This window comes from Cherax quadricarinatus, chromosome 14 (genome assembly GCF_038502225.1).
Source record: "Cherax quadricarinatus isolate ZL_2023a chromosome 14, ASM3850222v1, whole genome shotgun sequence".
NCBI lineage: Eukaryota > Metazoa > Arthropoda > Malacostraca > Decapoda > Parastacidae > Cherax > Cherax quadricarinatus.
In genome coordinates this window covers 39,718,873-39,745,806 of record NC_091305.1, presented here as the reverse complement: position 1 = coordinate 39,745,806, position 26,934 = coordinate 39,718,873, and the positions used below count along the sequence as shown (strand labels likewise).

The 26,934-nt window shown below is 38.0% G+C and overlaps 2 protein-coding genes across 4 annotated transcripts in view; one reads left to right on the top strand and one right to left on the bottom strand.

Moving 5' to 3' along the window:
• LOC138852710 (asparagine--tRNA ligase, cytoplasmic-like) overlaps positions 1-22,662 on the top strand; it is a 43,172-nt gene extending 20,510 nt beyond the window's left edge. The window contains exons 6-10 of the mRNA XM_070085041.1: positions 5,444-5,585; positions 8,897-9,079; positions 10,094-10,225; positions 19,386-19,517; positions 21,892-22,662. Coding sequence (XP_069941142.1) covers positions 5,444-5,585; positions 8,897-9,079; positions 10,094-10,225; positions 19,386-19,517; positions 21,892-22,023 — 721 coding nt within the window. The 3' untranslated portion in view covers positions 22,024-22,662. The remainder of the gene's footprint in view (positions 1-5,443; positions 5,586-8,896; positions 9,080-10,093; positions 10,226-19,385; positions 19,518-21,891) is intronic.
• The window catches only part of LOC128703856 (oxysterol-binding protein-related protein 1), a 648,989-nt gene that overhangs the window by 269,424 nt on the left and 352,631 nt on the right, over positions 1-26,934 (bottom strand). The window lies entirely within an intron of this gene.

The following is a 26,934-nucleotide window of genomic DNA, read 5'->3' as shown; positions in this document are numbered from 1 at the left end:
GCCTGGAACTGCGGTGCTGAGGTGATGAACCCAAGAATCAGTTACAGGTAAACCTTCTACCTGTAATTTGAGGGTTGCAACCCCTACTCACAAACTTGCTCACAGGGTTGAAGAATTTAAAAAAATATTTTTTTCTTATGAAATGATAGAGAATCTTTTTCTGAAGGTAATGAAACCAAAAGCGTGAAAATTGATGGAAAACTTATGGAATTATGCTTTTGTGAAGTTAGCAGTCTTGGCAATATTTATGCACCGGTGATTTTGCCCATCTTGAGCTCTGTTTTGGGTCAGTTCCATTGTTCCAGTCAACCAAACTTGTAGCTATTTCGCTAGAACTCCTTTTATTCTATCGACTGAGTACAAGAAACTGCCCATTTACCTATTTCAGCTATCTAATGTTGATGAGAAATTACTAATTTGGCCAATTTCACAAAATTCAAGAAAGACCAATTTCAAAATAGGGTCCAGAATAAATAATGCAGACATTTCTGGCACTAAGATAACATTTTATCTGTTCATTAGTCACATCTGCAAGCCTCTCTTATATTATGCTTGCTTTTCATTTTGAATTTTTATTTACACAAAAAATAAAGAATTACTGTTATTTACACTAATACATAATTTTAATAACTGTATAAATAATATCAGTGCATTTGTGAATACATATTAGACCACCCAGCTGATGTGTATTGGACGTGTGATGTGATATGTTTACTCTTGAACATTGGCAAAAATCGAACATTTCCGCTAATTTAAACTCAAATTCAAGCTACTTTTAGTCTGTAAACCATTCAGAATAATTTCTATTTCTGTAATATATCTTCGGTTGAACGAGACCAAGAAAACTAGAATACAGCCATAAACACCATATGAAAATACACTGCAAATTCGCTGTTTTAAACCAAACGCATGGTCGCAGTTTTTTTTATTATGCACTGCGTGGTGCAGGATTTTTTTTTATACTGTGCACACTGGTCACACAGACCCATTCTCTCACATGTAGGCCTACCAGCTTTCTCCTGCAAGGTTTGAAGCTGCTAGAATTTTGGCATAGTATTACAGGACCAACACTTACTTCAAAGCCATAATATTATGGGACTGACACCAAAGGGGTTAGGAAATTCTACAAAGATAAGAAACCTTAAGAATTTTTTTTTATTATTAACACATTGGCTGTTTCCCACCAAGGTAGCGTGGCCCAAAAAAGAAAAACTTTCATCATAATTCACTCCATCACTGTCTTTCTAGAGGCACACTTACACTACAGTTATAAAACTGCAACATTAGCACCCTTCCTTCAGAGTGCAGGCATTATACTTCCCATCTCCAGGACTCAAGTCCGGCCTGCTGGTTTCCCTGAATCCCTTCATAAATGTTACCTTGCTCACACTCCAAGAGCATGTCAAGTCCTAAAAACCATTTGTCTCCATTCACTTATATCTAACACACTCACTCATGCTTGATGAAAGTCCAAGCCCCTCGCACACAAAGCCTCCTTTACCCTCTTCCTCCAACTTTTCCTAGGCCAACCCCTACCCTGTCTTCCTCCACTACAAATTTATATACTGTACTTTTGAAGTCATTCTATTTTGTTCCGTCCTCTCTACATGTCCGAACTACCTCAACAACCCCTCCTCAGCCCTCTGGATAATAGTTTTGGTAATCCCCCACCTCCTAATTTCCAAACTATGAATTCTCTGCATTATATTCACACCACACAATGCCCTCGGACATGACATCTCCACTGCCTTCAGCCTTCTCCTTGTTGCAACATTCACCACCCATGCTTTACACCCATATAAGAGCATTGGTATAACTACTGTCATACATTCCCCTCTTTGCTTCCATGAACAAAGTTCTTTGTCTCCACAGACTCCTCAGTGCACCTCTTGCCTTTTCTTTTTCCCCTTGTTAATTCTATGATTCACTTTGTCTTTCATAGACTCATCTGCTGACATGTCCACTCCTAAATATCTGAATACATTCACCTCCTCCATACTCTCTCTCTCTCTCTCTCCAATCTGATATCCAAGTTTTTGTTACCTAATTTTTTTTGTTATCCTCATTACCTTGCTCTTTCCTATATTCACATACAATTTTCTTGTTTTATATACCCTACCAAACTCATCCACCAACCTCTGCAACTTCTCTTCAGAATCTCCCAAAAGCACAGTGTTATCAGCAAAGAGCAAATGTGACAATTCCCACTTTGCTAGCACCCAAGCATTCACTTCTCTTACAACTCCATCTATAAATATATTGAACAACCACAGTGACATCACACATCCTTGTCTAAGGCCTACTTTACTGGGAAATGATCTCACTCTCTCCTACATACTCTAACATGAGCCTCGCTATCATTGTAAAAAGTCTTCACTGCTTTCAGTAAGCTACATCCCATTCCATACATTTGCAACATCTGCCACATTGCCCCCCTATCCACCCTGTTGTGTGCCTTTTCCAAATCCATAAATGCCACAAAAACCTCTTTACCCTTATCTAAATACTGTTCACCAATATATTTCACTGTAAACACTTTGTCTACACACCCCCTACCTTCCTAAAGCCTCCTTGTTCATCTGCTATCCCACTTTCCATCTTACTCTTAATTCTTTCAACAATAATTCTACTCAGACTGAGCCGTGGGGGCATTGACCCCTGAAATCCTCTCCAGGCAAACTCCAGGTACACCTTACCAGGTATACTGAACAGACTTCCCCTATAATTTTTGCACTCTCTTTTGTCCCCTTTGCCTTTATACAAAGGAACTATGCATGCTCTCTGCCAGTCCCTAGGTGCCTTACCCTCTTTCATGTATTTCTTAAGAGTTACTTAACATAATTCCTTATCCCCACAGATGCTTTGATGCACCACCCATCTTTTTTCCTCTCATCAATTCTGTAGTTTACCTTGCCTCTCATAGACCAGGTCCTGCTCAGGCTGTAAGCTGTCTCCCTTTCCCTCCCGATTAATGACCACTTCCTCGTGCAGCGACCACATATTTATAAATACATTTTTTGCAGGTCTTCACAGATGATCCTTTATTAGTTATTTCGCACATCAGCAGTCAACTGTTTTCATAATATTTGCCTCACCAATTAAAACATGAGGAAAAAGGGTATAATCTTTATATACAGTAGACTCATAATTTAGGCAACAGTAACTTGTATTTTCAGTAACTCTCTTGAAATTTTGTGTCCAAGACCCTAAATTGTACACGAAAAACTACTTATGTACGTGGCAAAAGATGGCAAGAAAATCTAGCATGACACTGTAGGTGTCTTAGAAAATTTAGGTAAACATGTTTTGAGGTGTGTAGTGGTGAGAGAGACGTATAAAGGCTGATACCCTATAATTACAATACGAGTACAAATTCCAGTGCCTTAATCATTTATCTACACTAGCTCTTGTTTATACAGTTGCTGATTATGCCATGATTGATAATGCGCTGTAGTGTAAAAAAAGTTATTAAATAAGAGAGCTGTGTAGTGATGATATAGTGGTGAGTGTATCAGTGTACTGGGTGGCTGCAGGAAATTTCTCTGATCAAGTTTGTGACCCAGAAGAGCCACTTCAACCATCTCTACACACTTCTGTAGAAATAAGGATGAAGAACAAGGAACTGAAGGAAATATATAGTTCTTTCATTTCACATTTTTAGCTAATTTTAATGATCAATAAACAATGACAGCAACAATTTTAGGTGATGAAAGCTGTTGATTTAAAAAGTAAAAAACTTCTTTGGCTTTTTTCGACATGTCAAGAATGCAATCCTATTTTTCATGTGTGTTGTTCACACCATGAGTTGTGAGTTCATAAGTAGTGCCAATTACCAGGAATATAATCCACATGGATTATGATTGCTGGGACCAGCTCTGCCCTCTGGCCAACTAATACCATAAATATATTATATTGGAAATGCAAGTTTATAATACCAAGGCTTGTGGATACTTCCTCTGACAAACTCTGGGCTTTTACTTCCTCAGTAAGGATGCTGTTTTTTGGTAGTGTTGGCATCCAGCTCTTGAGACACTTGCTTAATGTCTGTCCTGCCATTCAACATTGTAACACAGGTAATGACCAAGTGTACTCAAGTGGTGTGTAGGTGAAGAGAAAAAAAAAGAAGGGAATTAGTATATTTTTAAGCAAATGTAGTATTTTTGTACTTTATATGTATTTTATTTAAAAATGCCATTAAAACTGAGTATAATTGATATTCTCTACCAAGTGTCTTAAGGATGACAGTCATTAAAGCGATTACTCTTATATTAAAAGGTTTACACTTCAGGAAAATGTATATTGTTGAATGCTTTTAACCCTTTGAGTGTTTTCGTCGTACTAGTACGTCTTACGCGTAGGGGTTTTTGACGTACTAGTACTCATAAATTCTAGTGACCTCAAATCTAGTGGGAGAAAGCTGGTAGGCCTTCATATGAAAGAATGGGTCTATGTGGTCAGTGTGCACAGTCTAAAAAAAATCCTGCAGCAAACGGTGCATAATGAGAAAAAAAAAAACTTTTTCCATTTTTTTTTAATAAATCAGCGACTTTGCAGTGTATTTTCGTATAGTATTTATTGTTGTATTCTAGTTTTCTTGGTCTCATTTTATAGAATGGAAGACATATTACTGAAATTGAGATGATTTTGACTGGTTTTACAATGAAAGGTGCCTTGAAATTGAGCTCAAAGTAGCAGAAATGTTCGATTTTTACCAAACTTCAAAAGTAAACAAATCGTGCCAAGCGTGCAATACACGTCAACTGGTGAGTCTAATATTCTTTCACAAGTGCACCAATAATATTTATACCATTTTTTACACTAATGCAGTAGTCTGCATAACAGTAAATCTTATATTTTTTGTGAGAATAAAAATTCAAAGTGGAAAGCAAAAGAATATAAGAGGGGCCTTGAGACGTGACTAATGACTAGAGGAAATGTCATTTTAGTGCCAGGAATGTCTTTCTTGTTTATTCTGGACCCTATTCCGAAATTGGCATCTTTTGAAATTTGTGTGAAATTGGCAAAATTGCTAAATTCTGACCACTGTACTGGATAGTTGAATTTATAAATGGGTGGTTTCTTGCACCCATTCGATAGAAAAAATGGAGTTCTGGCGAAATATTCATGTTTTTTGTCGACTAGTACAGTGAAATTGGCCGAAAATGGGGCTCAAAGTGGGCAAAATCGCCGATCCGTAAACATCGCCGAGACCGCTAACTTTGCGAGAGCATAATTCCGTAAGTTTTCTATCAAATTTCAAACTTTTGGTGTCGTTATGATCGGGAAAAGATTCTCTATCTTTTCATAAGAGAAAATAATTTTTTTTTTTTTTTAAATTTGGCCGACCCTGAGAACGAGTTTCGGAGAGGGCCTGTCGACCCTCAAAGGGTTAAAAGCAATGTGAAATGCTAGCATTTTTGATACTGTCTTTGATTTTCAACAGTTTCGGTGATGTGTATTGCATAGAGCAGTCTTATAGAGCAGAACAGTCGCGGACGCGCCGTCATCTGGCTTCCTATACTCATATTGAAGCTGAATGTGCCTTTATCACTTTCAGTGAATTATTAGATCGTATTGAAGACTTGGTTAGTATATTGTATTTTTTGTTAAAGATATGCTCTTGTTTCTACAGTTTTAAGAAAAAATGTCAATATCTTAGAACTAGTAATAGTATCATATTCTAGTTCTGCATGTAATGGTTTATTTCATATACTGCCATGTCCCACCAAGGCAGGGTGACCTGAAAAAGAAACACTTTCACCACCATTCATTCCATCACTGTCTTGCCAGAGGTGCACTGATACTACAGTTCAAAACTGCAATTATCCTCACCTCTTCTTCAGAGTGCAGGCACTGTACTTCACTGAATTCCTTCATAAATGTTACCTTGCTCATGCTCCAACAGCATGTCAAGTCATAAAAACCACTTGCCTCCACTCCTTTTTAACATGCTCACATGTGCCTGCTGGATGTCTAAACCCCTCACACACAAAACCACCTTTACCCCCTCCCTTCAACATTTCCTAGGACAACCTCTACCCCACCTTCCCTACACTACAGATTTATACACCCTCCAAGTCATCCTAGTTTGTTCCCTCCTCTCTAAATATCCTCTTCAGCCTTCTGGATAGTACTTTTAGTAACACTGCACCTTCACCTAATCTCCAAGCTGTGTATTCTGTGCATAGTATTCACACTACGCATTGCCATCAAACATAACATCTCCACTGCCTCCAGCCTACTTCTTGCTGGAACATTCACAACCCAGGCTTACACCCATATAAGAGCATTGGTACCTTGTTAAATTTATCTTAGTATTTAAAGCACCAAAACTGTACCATAAATCAGGGGAAGAGGAGAAAGAGAATTCTACATGAGATCAAAGACATTCCAATGAGTGAGCAAATCTCGCCTTTACAACTGAATCATTTTTGCTCTTTTCCTTTCTCTTTCTTTCCCCCTTTTTTCCCCTCTTTTCATTTCCTGCTGGTTTCTTTAATACAATTAATTAGAAGCCTGGCCATGGACTGAGACATGGAGGTGTTGACTCCCAAAAGACCCTCCAGTTGTACTCCAAAGTGTGTCAAAGTAGTATTGATATTTGTGTGTATTGTCTATTTTTATGGTATTGATATCTATATTGGAATTAGTGAAGAAGTTGCTGATACCAGCTGATACTTTTAAAATGTTAATTTGAATGTTCTTTTAAAAACAGTAAAATTAACTCATACTTCACAATTACAGGAGTTACCCACATTACATAAACTAACACACAAAAGAACACAGTACACACAGTCATATGTGACTCAAATCATTGTGCTCCCTGGACACTGACTCGGCAAAGACTTTGTTCGGAAAAATGTTCTTAGAGTGATGCCATTTCCTGCATCCCACACAGCAGCACACATCAGTGAGATTATTCAAGAAGCATTGTATAAATACAATATATCAGCTTCCAAAATTCATTTGATATTGTGGAATAATGGTGCCATTGTTGTCAAAGGAATTTAAGGTACAGGACACAGCAGTTTACCATGCTTTCTAGTTCACTTCATTCCAGGGCAGAGACTAATAAAAGACATCATTGCTAATAGTAGGTAAATAGTGAGTCACTCGAGTTACTCTTCTCTAGTCTGCGGTAAACTAGAGATTCTTCAGAACAAAATGAACTACTGAAGCACCAGCTCATTCAGAATATATCAACCCTCTGGGATAACACTTGTACAATGTTAGAATGCATCTATGAACCCCCCCCCAAAAAAAAAGCCATTGCAGTATATTGCTTACATAACATGACTTTCATCATTGGATGGAAAAAAGTGGAATCTTATTGCAAAGTTATTTTGTTCATCCTAGGTAGTAGGTTGGTAGACAGCAACCACTCAGGGAGGCACTACCGTCCTGCCAAGTGAGTGTAAAACGGAAGCCTGTACTTGTTTTGCATGATGTTAGGATTGCTGGTGTCTTTTTTTTTTGTCTCATAAACATGTAAGATTTCAGGTATGTCTTGTTACAATGGTACCCCGAGTTTCGTACAGCTCCAAACTCGAGCATTCATATAAGTGTATTATTGTGAGTGCTTTTATAAGTGTATTTTTGGGGGTCTGGAACTAATCTAATTTACATTATTCCTTATGGGAACAAATCAGTTCGGTAACAGCACTCGAACAGCCTTCTGGAACGAATTATGGACGAAACTCGGGGTACCACTGTACTTCTATTTACACTTAGGTCACACTACACATGTATGTACAAGCATATATATATATACACCCCTCTGAGTGTTGTTCTGTTTTTTTACTAGTTCTTGTTTTTATTTCCTCTGATCTCCATGGGGAAGTGGAACAGAATTCTTCCTCCGTAAGCCACACGTGTTTTAAGAGTCGACTAAAATGCCGGGAGCAAGGGGCTAGTAACCCCTTCTCCTGTATACATTACTAAAGTTAAAAAGAGAAACTTTTGTTTTTCTCTTTGGGCCACCCTGCCTCGGTGGGAAATGGTCAATTTGTTGAAAGAAGAAGAAACGTGCAAGATTTCTTGTTCATCTTGCTAGTTCTCCTTACACTTAGGTCACACTACACGTACATATACAAGCATATATATACACACCCCTCTGGGTTTTCTTCTATCTTCTTACTAGTTCTTGTTCTTGTTTATTTCTGCTTATCTCCATGGGAAAGTGAAACAATTCTTCCTCTGTAAGCCATGCATGTCGTAAGAGTCGACTAAAATGCCGGGAGCAAGGGGCTAGTAACCCTTTCTGTATATATTACTAAATTTAAAAGGAGAAGCTTTTGTTTTTCCTTTTGGGCCACCCTGCCTCAGTGGGATATGGCCGGTTTGTTGAAAGATTTTGTTCATTGAAAACATTTCACAGAAAAAATAGTGAAAAAAATTGTCTGGTCATAGAAATACTGTTTCAAGCGTGTACAATATTTGAAACATTTCCTCAACAAAGGTTGAGTGATACAAGGTTTTCAGGCTTGAGTAGCAGACTGTCATCTTTTAGTACCACAGTTTAATTGTATTTAGATTTTATTAACACTGGAAGAATTTTTCCGTAAGTTGGATATAAATGCTATTTATAATTTGTAATTTTGTGAATCTTGCACAAATCCAATCTCCCTTAATGTGAGGGATTTACTCTAGAATGTGCCAATGGCATTGAGATAGTAAGTGGAAAGTTGTTCATTTAGGAATTTAAAATTTAGACATGTATCTGTACGAGAATTTATAGTCAGGCGATGTGGCTGTTTCATTATTAGACTACAGGAAATCAAAGTTTAAAAGGTAATTGATTACTGTAAACATAAAATTATATTTTCTCTGTTTAAAATGCCTTGAAAAATAATAATTTGTTGTAGTGTATGTATTAAGAGCAATATTTATTTGGTAGATATGTGATGTGGTAAAGAGAGTAGTGGAACACCCAGTGGGTAGTCAACTAATGAAGGAGTTGCACCCAGAGTTTGTAGCACCCTCAAAACCCTTCCTCAGGTTGACTTACTCGGATGCTATCAAGTACCTCAAGGAGCATAACATTACCAAGGAAGATGGATCTTACTATCAATATGGAGAGGTAAGTAGTAGCTATACTAATGTACATTAATTTCAGATGTCACTTGTTTGTTAATGATTTCATTTTGTGCTAGGTAAATACAGGTTATTAAACTTAACATTTTTCCAGTTCAGTCAGAATACACCATTATCAATATTATTATTATTATTATTATCATTATCATCATCAGTATCATTGATGTTGCTGCTGCTGCTGCTGCTGCTGCTGCCGCCGCCGCCACCACCACCGCCGTGTCATACTTAATTGTAGTTACAAGAGTAAAGCTGTGATAGTTATTTCTTGTTTTTGCTTAATTTATTGTATTATTGTATAAATGTGACAGCAGTTGTAGCACTTGCCACTTGTGCTTCGTAATCTAGTGTTCTACCACTGTTTATGATGACATTCTTTCTAGTATTTTTTTTAATCAGTTTTCTGAGTTTACAATTGTGAATTTTTGTTTGCCTGATGATAGTGCAAGAATAAGATCTCTGCTTATTTTTTATATTATATTTTTTTTTTTGTTATGCCTTTTCTTCCTGCCACTACGAGGGCATCTTTAGCTCTTTGTCTTACCTTATAATATGTAGAGTTCTTAACTGTAAACCATTTTGTAATCTGCATGTTTTTTCTGTTATATCTTCATTATTGAAGATTGAGACACTTATGCAGTATATGGGAATAAAGATTCCCATATACTGCATAAGTGTCTCAATCTTCAACTTGTCGGTTTTTCAAACCATTCGTCACATCTTCATTATTGTTTGGTGTGTTTCAAACTACCTCTATATAATTCCATATTTGGTCTAATGTATTTTGATAAACAATCTTTGATCCATATTTTTAAAAGCAGTGTGACCCAGAGAGAGAGGGCAGTAAAATATCCTTTTTCTTTTTTAGTAATTATACAGAAAAAAGTATTTTTTAAAGGATTATAGTCATCTCGGTGTGTTATTATGTAATACTAATATTTTTTCTAGGGTCGAAAAAAAAAAAATACCGGGTCCAGTTGTATATTATTGTTACATTTAACAGGATATTCCAGAGATGCCGGAAAGAAAAATGACTGATCAGATTGGGAAGCCAATTCTGCTCAACAGGTTTCCAGCTGGTATAAAAGCCTTCTACATGTCCAAGTGTGAGGATGATAATTCACTTACAGAATCGGTATGTTTCAATTTTTTTTTGTTTGCCTGGATTACTTGTCACTCTTTGGGAATGCATTGTGTACAGGAGGGCCCTGTTTTTTAGGTGGCTGGGTTACTGACCCCTGCTGATAAGTGAAAATCGCTGGTGAGTGGAGCATAGTGTTTTTTTGCTATCGAATGCATATAAAATGCCTGATAACATGTTTACATTATCATATATTAAGTGCTCAATACAGGCCTAAAAAACAAAGATAGGAAAGTAAAATGAATCTACAGCACTTACAAAACTTACCTTAAAATATGGCGCCAGACATTTTTCCCTGACACATCTGTTACATGAAATGAACGATGACACAGTTGAAAACTGCCGAAATAGCAGGACACCGAAAAGAGAGACCGAAACAAAGGGCCTTCCTGTATTATTAGCTTATGACTTAATTTTTTTAATCATGCTAAACTCGCATCAGGATTCTACTGAGAAATTCCATTGCCTCTGGTTGATAGTGTGAATGATGGTGAAAACTGTCTTTTACAGGTCACCCTGCCTTGGTGGGAGACAGCCAAAGTGTTAAAAAAATATTATACACATTCCTCTGTGAATAAGAAGCATGAATGTACGTTATAAATAGTCACCTGCAAACACTAGGAAGTTGTGAAGGTGTTATGGGTGTCATTATCTATTTAAGATTGCAGAGAGTGAGCTGCAGCTCTTGGTCCCTGTCTCTCTAACTTTTGACTGACTGACATGAGTGAGCCAGTCATATCCATCTGTGAAGCTGTGTGGAGTTCACTTCTACTGTCTCATTGCTCAGCTCATTCTACTTTTTTTTTTTTAATCACTCCTACAGTGAAGAAATAATATCTTTTTTTCTTATTTTTGTACATAATTTACATGCATAGCTTTCGGAGGAAGAATTCTTTTCTGCTTCCCAATGGAGTTTTGTATGTAATATCCAACCGTATTTTCTTACTCTTGTTGCCTCTCTGGTAAAGAGGTGATCCATGTCTAGTATTTTGTTGTTCTTTGCTCCTTCAGTAGCATAAAGTCTGTTTCTCACATTCTAAGTAGCTCATTCACCTCGGATCATGTACCAGTCTTGATGCTCTCTGGCACACTCAAGTTTTTTTTTTTTTTTTTTTTTTTTGCTAGGTGTGGGTTTCACACCAACATTGTGTACTGGAGTATGTCTAGTTTTCTGCCACTCGTAGGTTTGCAAACTTAGCTTTTGTGCTGTTAATGTTATTCTGTTTAGGTTTATAATAATGGTTATTAGAATTTTTTTTTTTTACCTAGGTGTTTCTGTGAGCTTTAGTTTCAGCATCTTTCTCTGTTTTTAGCCACCGTCTCCCAGCTTCAAGCTTTGCTTTTGCTAGCAGTTAAATTCCACTAACCATTTATCTGATCATTATGGAAATCTGTCCAGATTTTTTGTCTTCTTTTATCTTCTTCACTTTGTATTTTCATTATATACATACCTGTAGTTCATCAGTACAGTGGACCCCCGCATAGCGAACTTAATCCGTGCAAGAGGGCTGGTCGTTATGCGAAATGTTCGCTATGCGAATTAATTTTCCCCATAAGAAATAATGGAAATAAAATTAATCCGTGCAAGACACCCAAAAGTATGAAAAAAATTTTTTTTACCACAAAAAAATGTTAATTTTAGTACACACAAACTGAAAAAGGCATGCACAATTACATGACACTTACTTTTATTGAAGATCTGGTGATGATTGATGGGATGGGAGGAGGGGAGAGAGAGTGTTAGTGTTTAGAAGGGGAATCCCCTTCCATTAGGACTTGAGGTAGCAAGTCCTTTTCTGGGGTTACTTCCCTTCTTCTTTTAATACCACTAGGACCAGCTTGAGAGTCACTGGACCTCTGTCGCACAACATATCTGTCCATAGAGGCCTGTACCTCTCGTTCCTTTATGACTTTCCTAAAGTGTTTCACAACAGTGTCATTGTAATAGTCACCAGCACGGCTTGCAATAGCTGTGTGAGGGTGATTTTCATCAAAAAAGGTTTGCACTTCAAGCCATTTTGCACACATTTCCTTAATCTTTGAAGTAGGCAATTCCTTCAATTTCTCTCTCCCCTCCTCTGAACCAGTTTCCCCAGGTCTGGCCTCTTGCTCTTGAAGTTGATCTATCAGCTCATCAGTGGTTAGTTCTTCATTGTCCTCCTCCACCAACTCTTCCACATCCTCCCCACTAACCTCCAACCCCAAGGACTTCCCCAATTCCACAATTGATTCCTCAACTGGTATACTACTCCTCTCAGGGTTAGCCTCAAACCCTTCAAAATCCCTTTTGTCTACACATTCTGGCCACAGTTTCTTCCAAGCAGAGTTCAAGGTTCTCTTAGTCACTCCCTCCCAAGCCTTACCTATAAGGTTTACACAACTGAGGATATTAAAGTGATCCTTCCAAAACTCTTTTAGAGTCAATCCAGTGTCTGTGGTCACTTCAAAGCACTTTTGAAACAGAGCTTTTGTGTACAGTTTCTTGAAGTTGGAAATGACCTGCTGGTCCATGGGCTGCAGGAGAGGAGTGGTATTAGGAGGCAAAAACTTCACCTTAATGAAGCTCATGTCCCCATAAAGTCGCTCTGCCACGTCTGTAGGATGACCAGGGGCATTGTCTAACACCAGGAGGCACTTAAGTTCTAATTTCTTTTCAGTTAGGTAATCTTTCACATTGGGGGCAAATGCATGGTGTAACCAGTTATAGAAAAATTCCCTAGTGACCCATGCCTTACTGTTTGCCCTCCACAGCACACACAAATTATCCTTGAGGACATTCTTTTGCCTGAACGCTCTGGGAGTTTCAGAGTGATACACTAATAAAGGCTTAACTTTGCAATCACCAGTAGCATTGGCACACATGAGAAGAGTAAGCCTGTCTTTCATAGGCTTATGTCCTGGGAGTGCCTTTTCCTCCTGAGTAATGTAGGTCCTGCTTGGCATTTTCTTCCAGAACAGGCCTGTTTCATCACAATTAAACACTTGTTCAGGTTCCAGTCCTTCAGTTTCTATGTACTCCTTGAATTCATGCACATATTTTTCAGCCGCTTTGTGGTCCGAACTGGCAGCCTCACCATGCCGTATCACACTATGGATGCCACTACGCTTCTTAAATCTCTCAAACCAACCTTTGCTGGCCTTAAATTCACTCACATCATCACTAGTTGCAGGCATTTTTTTAATTAAATCGTCATGCAACTTCCTAGCCTTTTCACATATGATCGCTTGAGAGACGCTATCTCCTGCTAGCTGTTTTTCATTTATCCACACCAATAAGAGTCTCTCAACATCTTCCATCACTTGCGATCTTTGTTTCGAAAACACAGTTAAACCTTTGGCAACAACAGCTTCCTTGATTGCCGTTTTCTTGCCCACAATAGAAGCGATGGTTGATTTTGGTTTCTTGTACAACCTGACCAGGTCGGTGATACGTACTCCACTTTCATACTTATCAATGATTTCTTTCTTAATTTCAATGGGTATTCTTACCCTTTGAGGTGTAGGGTTGGCACTAGAAGCTTTCTTGGGGCCCATGGTCACTTATTTTCCACAAACAGCACCGAAAACACTGTAATAATACGAAATATTCCGAGTGTATGCTTGAATGTTACCGCGGAGGCTAGCTGGTAAACAATGGGACGGGCGGCACATGTGAGGCTGGCTGATGGCCCACATTGGACGCGTCTCGAACGAAGTTCGCTGAGCGGGTTTTTGTCTACTATGCGGGGCAAAATTTTAGCGGACAAAGCGTTTGCTATGCGGAATGTTCGCTATGCAAGGCGTTCGCTATGCGGGGGTCCACTGTATATGTAAACACTTGCAAAATACAACAATGACCCGGGTTAATATAACAATGACCCGGGTTAATATAACAGTGACCCAAGTTAATATAACAATGAACCAGGTTAATATAACAATGACCCTGCTTAACCCTTCAAGGGTCCAAGCCGTAGATCTATGCCTTGTCTACAGGGTCCAAGAATTTAAAAAAAAAAATTACTTATTTTTTCTTATGAAATAGTAGAGAATCTTTTTCTGAAGGTAGTAAAACAAAAAGTACGAAATTTGATGGAATTTTACTGTGTCAGCGATATTTACACATCAGTGATTTTGTCCACTTTGACTCCTATTTTAGGTGAATTACATTATTCCAGTAGACCAAATTCTTGCCTATTTCACTGGTATTACTTCTATTTTCTTGATTGAGCACAAGAAACTGCCCAATCAACTATTTCAACTACCCAGTAAAGTGATCAGAAATTGGTAATTTGACTAATTTCACACCAAGTTCAAAATATTACAATTTCAAAATAAGGTCCAGAATAAACAGGCATTCCTGGCACTAAAATAACATTACCTCTGTTTATTAGTTATGTTTCCAGGATTTACACATGAATTCCATTTTGACTTTATTTACATAAAAATTTTTTATTCACACCAAAAAATAGAGGATTTACTGTTATTCAGTACTGTAATAATATCAATGCATTTGTGATCGTATATTAGGCTCACCAGTTGACTTGTATTGGATGTGTGATGTCATTTGTTTACTCTTGAACATCGGCAAAAATCGAATGTTTCCACTACTTTGAGCTCAATTTCAAGCTATTTTCAGTACTAAAAACAATCAAAATCATCTTTATTTCTATAATATGTCATCCATTTTATCAAATGAGACCAAGAAACCGCGAATACAAAAGTAAAAACATTACGAAAATACACCGCAAAGTCGGTGTTTGAATCCAAACACATGGTCACAGTTTTTTTCATTATGCACTGCATGTTGCAGGATTTGTTTTATGTGGTGGACACTTACCACATAGATCCATTCTCTCATATCTAGGCCCAAATTTACCACTCACAGCTTATCTGAGTGAGCTGAGCTTATTGTGTACAACTATGGCTTGGACCCTGTGGACAAGGAGTAGATCTACGGCTTGGACCCTCAAAGGGTTAATATAACAATGACCCAGGTTAATATAACATTGGGTAACTTTAAAAGAATTAATGTATTACAGCTATTTATTTATTTAATTTGATTTCTGCATTTTAAAAATAAATACATGTCTAATTCAGCATATGCATTCCAAAGTATATTATGGACGAGTCCCTGATCAATATAATATATTACAAGATTTTTTTTTTCAGTTGTCTGTCTCCCACCGAGGCAGGGTGACCCAAAAAGAAAGAAAATCCCCCCAAAATAAAATACTTTCATCATCATTCAATACTTTCATCTCACTCATGCATAATCACTGTTTTTGCAGAGGTGTTCAGAACACAACAGTTGAGAAGCATATATTTATAAAGATACACAACATATCCCTCCAAACTGCTAGTATCCCGAACCCCTCCTTTAGAGTGCAGGCATTGTACTTCCCATTTCCAGGACTCAAGTCCGGCTATATAAAAATAACTGGTTTCCCTAATTTTTTTTTTTTTTTTTTTTTTTCAACAAGTCGGTCGTCTCCCACCGAGGCAGGGTGACCCAAAAAAGAAAGAAAATCCCAAAAAGAAAATACTTTCATCATCATTCAACACTTTCACCACACTCACACATTATCACTGCTTTTGCAGAGGTGCTCAGAATACAACAGTTTAGAAGCATATACGTATAAAGATACACAACATATCCCTCCAAACTGCCAATATCCCAAACCACTCCTTTAAAGTGCAGGCATTGTACTTCCCATTTCCAGGACTCAAGTCCGACTATATGAAAATAACTGGTTTCCCTGAATCCCTTCACTAAATATTACCCTGCTCACACTCCAACAGATCGTCAGGTCCCAAGTATCATTCGTCTCCATTCACTCCTATCTAACACGCTCATGCACGCTTGCTGGAAGTCCAAGCCCCTCGCCCACAAAACCTCCTTTACCCCCTCTTTCCAACCCTTTCGAAGACGACCCCTACCCCTCTTTCCTTCCCCTATAGATTTATATGCTTTCCATGTCATTCTACTTTGATCCATTCTCTCTAAATGACCAAACCACCTCAACAACCCCTCTTCTGCCCTCTGACTAATGCTTTTATTAACTCCACACCTTCTCCTAATTTCCACACTCCGAATTTTCTGCATAATATTTACACCACACATTGCCCTTAGACAGGACATCTCCACTACCTCCAACCGTTTCCTCGCTGCTGCATTTACCACCCAAGCGTCACATCCATATAAGAGTGTTGGTACTACTATACTTTCATACATTCCCTTCTTTGCCTCCATAGATAACGTTTTTTGACTCCACATATACCTCAACGCACCACTCACCTTTTTTCCCTCATCAATTCTATGATTAACCTCATCCTTCATAAATCCATCCGCCGACACGTCAACTCCCAAGTATCTGAAAACATTCACTTCTTCATACTCCTCCTCCCCAATTTGATATCCAATTTTTCTTTATCTAAATCATTTGATACCCTCATCACCTTACTCTTTTCTATGTTCACTTTCAACTTTCTACCTTTACACACATTCTCAAACTCATCCACTAACCTTTGCAATTTTTCTTTAGAATCTCCCATAAGCACAGTATCATCAGCAAAAAGTAACTGTGTCAATTCCCATTTTGAATTTGATTCCCCATAATTTAATCCCACCCCTCTCCCGAACACCCTAGCATTTACTTCTTTTACAACCCCATCTATAAATATATTAAACAACCATGGTGACATTACACATCCCTGTCTAAGACCTACTTTTACCGGGAAGTATTCTCCCTCACTTCTACACACCCTAACCTGAGCCTCACTATCCTCATAAAAGCTCTTTACAGCATTTAGTAACTTACCACCTATTCCATAAACTTGCAACATCTGCCACATTGCTCCTCTATCCACTCTATCATATGCCTTTTCTAAATCCATAAATGCAATAAAAACTTCCCTACCTTTATCTAAATACTGTTCACAAATATGCTTCAATGTAAACACTTGATCTACACATCCCCTACCCACTCTGAAGCCTCCTTGCTCATCCGCAATTCTACATTCTGTCTTACCTCTAATTCTTTCAATTATAACCCTACCGTATACTTTTCCTGGTATACTTAGTAAACTTATTCCTCTATAATTTTTACAATCTCTTTTGTCCCCTTTCCCTTTATATAAAGGGACTATACATGCTCTCCGCCAATCCCTAGGTACCTTCCCCTCTTTCATACATTTATTAAACAAAAGTACCAACCACTCCAACACTATATCCCCCCCTGCTTTTAACATTTCTGTCATGATCCCATCAGTTCCAGCTGCTTTACCCCCTTTCATTCTACGTAATGCCTCACATACCTCCACCACGCTTACATTCTGCTCTTCACTCCTAAAAGATGGTATACCTCCCTGGCCAGTGCATGAAATACCGCCTCTCTTTCTTCCTCAACATTTAAAAGTTCCTCAAAATATTCTCGCCATCAACCTAATACCTCCCTCTCCCCATCTACTAACTCCCCTACTCTATTTTTAACTGACAAATCCATACGTTCCCTAAGCTTTCTTAACTCGCTCCAAAATTTTTTCTTATTTTCATTAAAATTTCTTGACAGTGCCTCTCCCACTCTATCATCTGCTCTCCTTTTGCACTCTCTCACCACTCTCTTCACCTTTCTTTTACTCTCCATATACTCTGCTCTTCTTTTAACACTTCTGCTTTGTAAAAATCTCTCATAAGCTAACTTTTTCTCTTTTATCACACCCTTTACTTCATCATTCCACCAATCACTCCTCTTTCCTCCTGCCCCCACCCTCCTATAACCACAAACTTCTGCCTCACATTCTAATACTGCATTTTTAAAACTCGTCCAACCCTCTTCAACCCCCCCTCCCCCCACTACCCATCTTTATATTAGCCCACCTTTCCGCCAATAGTCGCTTATATCTCACCCGAACTTCCTCCTCCCTTAGTTTATACACTTTCACTTCCCTCCTACTTGTTGTTGCCACCTTCCTCTTGTACCATCTACCTCTTACTCTAACTCTAGCTACAACTAAATAATGATCCGATATGTCAGTTGCCCCTCTATAAACATGTACATCCTGGAGCCTACCCATTAGCCTTTTATCCACCAATACATAATCTAACAAACTACTTTCATTACATGCTACATCATACCTTGTATATTTATTTATCCTCCTTTTCATAAAATATGTATTACTTATTACCAAATCAATTTCTACACATAGCTCAATTAAAGGCTCCCCATTTACATTTACCCCTGGCACCCCAAATTTTCCTACTACTCCCTCCACAACATTTTTACCCACTTTAGCATTGAAATCCCCAACCACAAGTACTCTCGCACTTTGTTCAAAACTCCCCACGCATTCACTCAACATTTCCCAAAATCTCTCTCTCTCTCCTCTACACTTCTATCTTCTTCAGGTGCATATACGCTTACTATAACCCACTTCTCACATCCAACCTTTATTTTACTCCACATAATCCTTGAATTAATACATTTATAGTCCCTATTTTCCTGCCATATCTTATCCTTCAACATTATTGCTACTCCTTCTTTAGTTCTAACTCTATTTGAAGCCCCTGACTTAATCCCATTTATTCCTCTCCACTGAAACTCTCCCATCCCTTTCAGCTTTGTTTCACTTTAAGCCAGGACATCCAGCTTCTCATTCATAACATCGACATTCATCTCTTTCTTATCATTTGCACAACATCCACACACATTCAGACTTCCCACTTTGACAATTTTCTTCTTCTTATTCTTTTTAGTAATCTTTACAGGAAAAGGGGTTACTATCCCATTGTTCCCGGCATTTTAGTTGACTTTTACAACACGCATGGCTTACGGAGGAAAGATTCTTATTCCACTTCCCCATGGATATAAAAGGAAAAGTAATAAGACCAAGAACTATTAAGATAAAATGAAAGAAAACTCATATGAGTGTGTATAAATAAACGTGTACATGTATGTGTAGTGTGACCTAAGTGCAAGTAGAAGTAGCAAGACATACCTGTAATCTTGCATATTTATGAGACAGACAAAAGGCACCAGCAATCCTACCATCATGTAAAACAATTACAGGCTTTTGTTTTACACTCACTTGGCAGGACGGTAGTACCTCCCTGGGTGGTTGCTGTCTGCCAACCTACTACCTACATAATTATTATTATTTCTTATTATATGATTTGTAGGTTGACGTGTTAATGCCAAACGTTGGAGAGATTTTAGGAGGCTCTATGAGGATGCACAATTATGAAGAGTTGCTGCAAGCTTACACTGATAATGAACTTGACCCTAAACCTTACTACTGGTATACTGATCAGGTAGGTGAACTAATGTGTCGTTATATACAAACATTACACAAATTACCCTGCACATAGGAGAAAGATACTTACGAGAACATTTTGGTCCCACGTGGACCGAAACGTCATAAGCTTGTCTCCTATGTGTGGGTTACTTGTGTATTGTTCCAGTCACGGTATTGTGCCTTTGTATTTTATACAAAATATTCTTTGTGAATTCGTCTTATCATACATGTACGGCCTCTCCTCACTTAGCAACGTACTTGTTTACGGACGCCTCAGACTTACAATGGGCTCTGACTAGTATTCATACCTAGATACTGTATATTAGAGCTGATTTCCTCTATTCTATTTATTTCAATATACAGCACACTACTGTATAAACACTTAAAAATATACCAGACATGTTATAAATGGTGTAAACGTGACATTAAAACAATATCAAAGATGGTTGACACAAACTCTTTACACGTACCATTATAGTATGCTCCTCACTTTGTGATGAATTCGTTTAACGACGTTGTCTCAGGAATGGAACTCCATCATTAAGTGAGGAGAGGCTGTATAATTGTTAGTTTCTGTTTAACCCTTAAGGAATTAGCACTTTGTGAATATGTAATACAGCCTCTCCTTACTTAATGATGGAGTTCTGTTCCTGAGACCACATCGTTAAATGAATTCGTTGCTAAGTGAGGAGCATACTATAATGGTAGTGAGCTTGTCACCTTTGCACCATTTATAACATGTCTGGTATGTTTCTAAATGTTTATACAGTAGTATACTGTATATTGAAATAAACAGAATAGAGGAAATCAGCTCTAATATACATTATTTAAGTATGAATACTGGTCAGAGAGCCCGTTGTAAGTCCGAGGCGTCGGTAAACGAGTACGTTGCTAAGTGAGGAGAGGCTGTTATGTATAAGGGCCATAGCAATTGTGTACAACATAAAATGTTTACAAGTCTTTGTAAAGAACACAAGTCAGCTTAACAATTTATTAGTTTTTAACTGCTCAGCTACTAAAACCAATATGCAAGGGAATCAACTTTACTAAGAAAGGGTAATTAAATGTACCATTTGAACTTATTTTAATTTGGTATAATGTAATAAAAATTTGAACATTTAATTAATTTCATTATAGGCATGGTTAGATATCTAGTATCCTAGCAAACTAGTGGAACTACTGCTGATGTATAATTTACAAATCTTCCCTAGAAAACGTTTTTTCGCAACAGATCTGGACACTGCTAGCTGACTACCCAGTGATGGGTCTTCATGAACCTACACACTTTTCTGTTATTCTGATGCATCCCTTCTGATGTTAGATGCCTTCTGTTCAGACACTTTTTAACTTTTAGATTACCACTTTACTCCATGCACAGTAATGACCTTTGAACTACTAACCCATCTGTTCAATTTAAATATTTTTAAATAATTACTAATAATTATACATTTTGAATGCAACTGTAAGGGATTTTTTTTTTTTTAACAAGTCGGCCATCTCCCACTTAGGCAGGGTGACCCAAAAAAGAAAGAAAATCCCCAAAAAGAAAATACTTTCATCATCATTCAACACTTTCACCTCACTCACATATAATCACTGTTTTTGCAGAGGTGCTTAGAATACAACAGCTTAGAAGTATATACGTATAAAGATACACAACATATCCCTCCAAACTGCTAATATCCTGAACCCCTCCTTTAGAGTGCAGGCATTGTACTTCCCATTTCCAGGACTCAAGTCCGGCTATATAAAAATAACCGGTTTCCCTGAATCCCTTCACTAAATGTTACCCTGCTCACACTCCAACAGAACTGTTAGAGATGTTTATGTAAATACTGATGTCATGTTTCTTTGAGAAATATTCACTCTTCTCTTATATTTTGTTGTTACTCCATCCAACGTTTAAAGTAATTAAAAGTATTGATATTCACATTAGATAATCTTTATGCCATGTTTTGTTCTTCAAAAATATTTAGTATTTTTCTCAAATTGCTTCTGTAACCTTTATGAAGTAGGTTGTTAGACAGCAGCAACTATACTGGGAGTTACTACCACACTGTTATAACAGAGGGAATTGAAAACATGTTAACTGTTTTTCACTTTCACAGAATTGGTGGCCTTTTCCTGTAGACTCCTAAATATGAAAAATGATAGCTAAATCTCTAAACTTCTAATTATATTTGAGATGCACTTTATCCTAGTTCTTTAGAAATCTAATATTCCCTTTCTAGATTAGAAAGTCTAGTCTGAGACTGGGCCAGTGGGGCAAGAATCCCCTAGAGCCATAAGCAGATGCTGCATGTACCCAGGCTGGGCCTTAAGAGTAGGAAAAAACTTAAGCTGGTAACAGGTATTCACCTTATTTAGAAATATTAATGTTTTTTCAACAGCGTCTGTATGGTACGTGCCCTCACGGTGGGTATGGCTTAGGATTGGAGCGTTTCTTGTGCTGGATTGCCAACCGTTACCACATACGTGAAGCAACTTTATATCCAAGATTTGTAGGACGTTGTACACCATAGACAAAATGAAAAAGTCTGATGCCCTAGAACATAAATATTGTATAATTTGTATTGCTATTCAAATTTTTTATATTTTGATTTTTCATGCAAATTATAAACATTTGTGTTTTGATTAGTAGGTCAGTACTTAAGAACTTAAGAATTTTTATTGAGTGATTTGAACATGAACGTTTAAAATGGTAATGCTGTATCTTCATTGTGGAGTTGTAAATTTTTTACAAAGGATTCCATACAAATAATTTTAATTATTTATGTTAAATTATTCTTGCCTGTTTACTGTATATAATATTTTGATTGTATTTAGTTTACTGCCATTCTTTGTGTCATCCTGGAAACTACTTTTGTATTTTTTGTAGAAAATTTATATTCTAGAAATTAAATAAGATGTTTGAATTCTAGGTCAATGTTGTTTTCAAGATGAGAAATGTCAAATTGCCATTTGATTGTGTTACTATTCCTTCAATTAGACATGCAGTCGGCGTAGTGTCACCTTGCATTTACAGTATCACTAGCCAGTTAAACTTTATAAAAAATAAGGCTTCAGAGAACATTAATACATAATGACGGGATTGGTCACATACTTTTTTAAAACGTTTAAAAATTGTATCTTTTAATTTATATAAAACAACCACTACCTAAGATGTATTAATTACTACCATCCTTTAAAAACAATTTATTTTTAAATATTTTTTTATATTTTTGTTACAAATGAGACTCGGTGAACCAGATAATTGGAGTTGTCCTCCACTACCTTGGATCAAATCTCATTCTCAAGGTGCTGTAGAGCCCATAAAGGTTTAGCCCTTGCCATTTATTACTATTATGTTTGGGTAAGCATATAACCCATATGGAACATACCTGGGAAATGGGAGGCAAGTAGTGTTGATCCTAGGCAGGGGAGGATGTCTTCCCCTTGATTACCCCTCAAGGGAGGTTCCTTGATGCTGGCAAGGGGCTCTTGATCTAGGGAATTGGATCTGTGCTCCGGTTCCCTGAAGTGAGCCTGAATACCTTCCATACCTTCTCCAGTTTATTATAACTGCAGAAGCTGTCAATCAAGCCTTGATGCCAGTGGGGGGAGGGGAGTCTTGATCCAAGCATGTGGGCATCACCCCTTCCTTGAATTGAACCTGATTACCTCTTATACCCCCAGGCACTGTGTGATCCCTACAGGTTGAACACTTTTTTTCCCCCCGTGAATGTAATAATGATCCTCTGTGAATATAATCTTCCATGTTGTTGGATCAAAAATGATCACCTCCCATTCCTTAAGTGCTGTATGACTTATGGGTTTAGCACTCGCCCTTGATTATCATCATCATAATATAGGAGCTACACATACATACTGCTGGAGAATGAGAAAGGTAATATTTTGTGAAGACATTCTGGGAAACCGGTTAGTCAGACTTGAGTCCTGGAGGTGGGAAGTACAATGCCTGCAGCCTAAAGGAGGGGTTTGGGATATTTGCTGTTGACTGACATCTACACTGTCATATCTGCTTGCCTTTGGCAAGACACTGATAGTGTGAATGATGGTGAAAGTGTTTCTTTTTCGGGTCATTCTGCCTAGGTGGGAGGCAGCCGGCGTGTTAAAAAAAAAAAAAAAAGAAGATGCCAACACTAACTACAGCAACTACATAATTAGTATCATGGGGAGCACTATACCCATAGGGATTAAGACATGTGCGCCATCTGAGTATCTTTAGATACCTCCTCTACACTCCCTCCCTCCACTGTTTCTTAGGATGACTGTCAACAGTATTACTTGTGTAGTATATACAGTGGAACCTCAGTACTCGAACACCTCCGTACTCAATTCGGTATTCGAATGCTTTGTTCGGTAAACAAATCACTCGGTAGTTGACTGCTCAGCACTCGACCAAACAAACATGACCTGCCAGAACTTTGCTGTAAACTATTTAGTGTTTCTTTGCATTTTTTGGTGTTTTTTATAGTGAACAAATAAGTTACCATGGGGCCTAAGAGGGTTAGTGATAACAGCCAACCAAAAAGAAAATTGGTGGGGAAAAGTTAATTCTGTACTCAAACAGACTGGCACTTGAACAGCCTTCTGGAACCAATTAAGTTGGAATAGCGAGGTTCCACTGTATTTCCTAGCAACGTTTATAGGCAGGCTCCCTGGCCAAGCCTTAAATCGTATGACCCCCTGTTTAGACCAGGCACTTAGTCCATAGTCCCCACACTTCCTTGCGCAGGCTTACTAGATGGGTAGACAGACAGGCTGGGCTCTGCCATAATTACCAATACAATACCTCCATAATAGTCTATAGTTGTTTCCTTTCCTACCATTGCCTCTGTAATCAAATCCTATAACATGACCCCTACCCTACAGATCTATACACCTTCCAAGTCATCCTATTTTGCTCCATTCTCTATAAATGTCCAAACCACCTCAACCACCCCTCCTCGGCCCTCTCGATAATACTTTTAGTAACTCTGCACTTCCTCCTATTCTCCAACCCATAAATTCTCTGCATAATATTTACATTGACCTCAGATATGACATCTCCACTGCCTCCAGCCTCCTTGCTTCACTATTCACACCCATATAAAAGTGTTGGTACCACTATACTCTCATACATTTCCCTCTTTGCCTCCATGGATAATGTTCTTTGTCTCCACAGACTCTTCACTGCACCACTCGCCTTTTTCCCTTTATCAGTTTTGTTGTTCACCTCGTCTCTCATATACCCATCCACCAACAAGTCAACTCCCAAATATCTGAACACATTCACTTCCTCCATACTCTCTCCAATCTGATATCCAATTTTTCATTACCTAACTCATTTGATATCCTTATCACCTTACTCTCACCTATGTTCACTTTCAACTTCCTTTACACACCCTCCCAAACTCATCCACTAATCTTTGCAACTTCTGTTCAAAATCTCCTCTTTCAACTAGATTGCCACCCCTAAGCCTCTCCTATATAAACCTTCTGGGGCTACTCCTGGCTTCCATGTAAGTGGCAATGAAAGGTATAGTATATGAATCTCTAAGGCATGGCAAATGCATAGGGCAGCATTTAGTTATTAATATATTAACAGGAAAATCCTCGACCTCAGTGCGTTGACCCAAGACAAACTGGGCAGGAATCAGCTCCACTATATTACTGTATATCAATTTATACATTTACTAAAAAAGAGAAGAAGAAAAACTTTATAAAACTGGGATGCTTAAATGTGCGTGGATGTAGTGCGGATGACAAGAAACAGATGATTGCTGATGTTATGAATGAAAAGAAGTTGGATGTCCTGGCTCTAAGCGAAACAAAGCTGAAGGGGGTAGGAGAGTTTCAGTGGGGGGAAATAAATGGGATTAAATCTGGAGTATCTGAGAGAGTTAGAGCAAAGGAAGGGGTAGCAGTAATGTTAAATGATCAGTTATGGAAGGAGAAAAGAGAATATGAATGTGTAAATTCAAGAATTATGTGGATTAAAGTAAAGGTTGGATGCGAGAAGTGGGTCATAATAAGCGTGTATGCACCTGGAGAAGAGAGGAATGCAGAGGAGAGAGAGAGATTTTGGGAGATGTTAAGTGAATGTATAGGAGCCTTTGAACCAAGTGAGAGAGTAATTGTGGTAGGGGACCTGAATGCTAAAGTAGGAGAAACTTTTAGAGAGGGTGTGGTAGGTAAGTTTGGGGTGCCAGGTGTAAATGATAATGGGAGCCCTTTGATTGAACTTTGTATAGAAAGGGGTTTAGTTATAGGTAATACATATTTTAAGAAAAAGAGGATAAATAAGTATACAAGATATGATGTAGGGCGAAATGACAGTAGTTTGTTGGATTATGTATTGGTAGATAAAAGACTGTTGAGTAGACTTCAGGATGTACATGTTTATAGAGGGGCCACAGATATATCAGATCACTTTCTAGTTGTAGCTACACTGAGAGTAAAAGGTAGATGGGATACAAGGAGAATAGAAGCATCATTTAAGAAAGAGGTGAAGGTTTATAAACTAAAAGAGGAGGCAGTTAGGGTAAGATATAAACAGCTATTGGAGGATAGATGGGCTAATGAGAGTATAGGCAATGGGGTCGAAGAGGTATGGGGTAGGTTTAAAAATGTAGTGTTAGAGTGTTCAGCAGAAGTTTGTGGTTACAGGAAAGTGGGTGCAGGAGGGAAGAGGAGCAATTGGTGGAATGATGATGTAAAGAGAGTAGTAAGGGAGAAAAAGTTAGCATATGAGAAGTTTTTACAAAGTAGAAGTGATGCAAGGAGGGAAGAGTATATGGAGAAAAAGAGAGAGGTTAAGAGAGCGGTGAAGCAATGTAAAAAGAGAGCAAATGAGAGAGTGGGTGAGATGTTATCAACAAATTTTGTTGAAAATAAGAAAAAGTTTTGGAGTGAGATTAACAAGTTAAGAAAGCCTAGAGAACAAATGGATTTGTCAGTTAAAAATAGGAGAGGAGAGTTATTAAATGGAGAGTTAGAGGTATTGGGAAGATGGAGGGAATATTTTGAGGAATTGTTAAATGTTGATGAAGATAGGGAAGCTGTGATTTCGAGTATAGGGCAAGGAGGAATAACATCTACTAGGAGTGAGGAAGAGCCAGTTGTGAGTGTGGGGGAAGTTCGTGAGGCAGTAGGTAAAATGAAAGGGGGTAAGGCAGCCGGGATTGATGGGATAAAGATAGAAATGTTAAAAGCAGGTGGGGATATAGTTTTGGAGTGGTTGGTGCAATTATTTAATAAATGTATGGAAGAGGGTAAGGTACCTAGGGATTGGCAGAGAGCATGCATAGTTCCTTTGTATAAAGGCAAAGGGGATAAAAGAGAGTGCAAAAATTATAGGGGGATAAGTCTGTTGAGTGTACCTGGTAAAGTGTATGGTAGAGTTATAATTGAAAGAATTAAGAGTAAGACGGAGAATAGAATAGCAGATG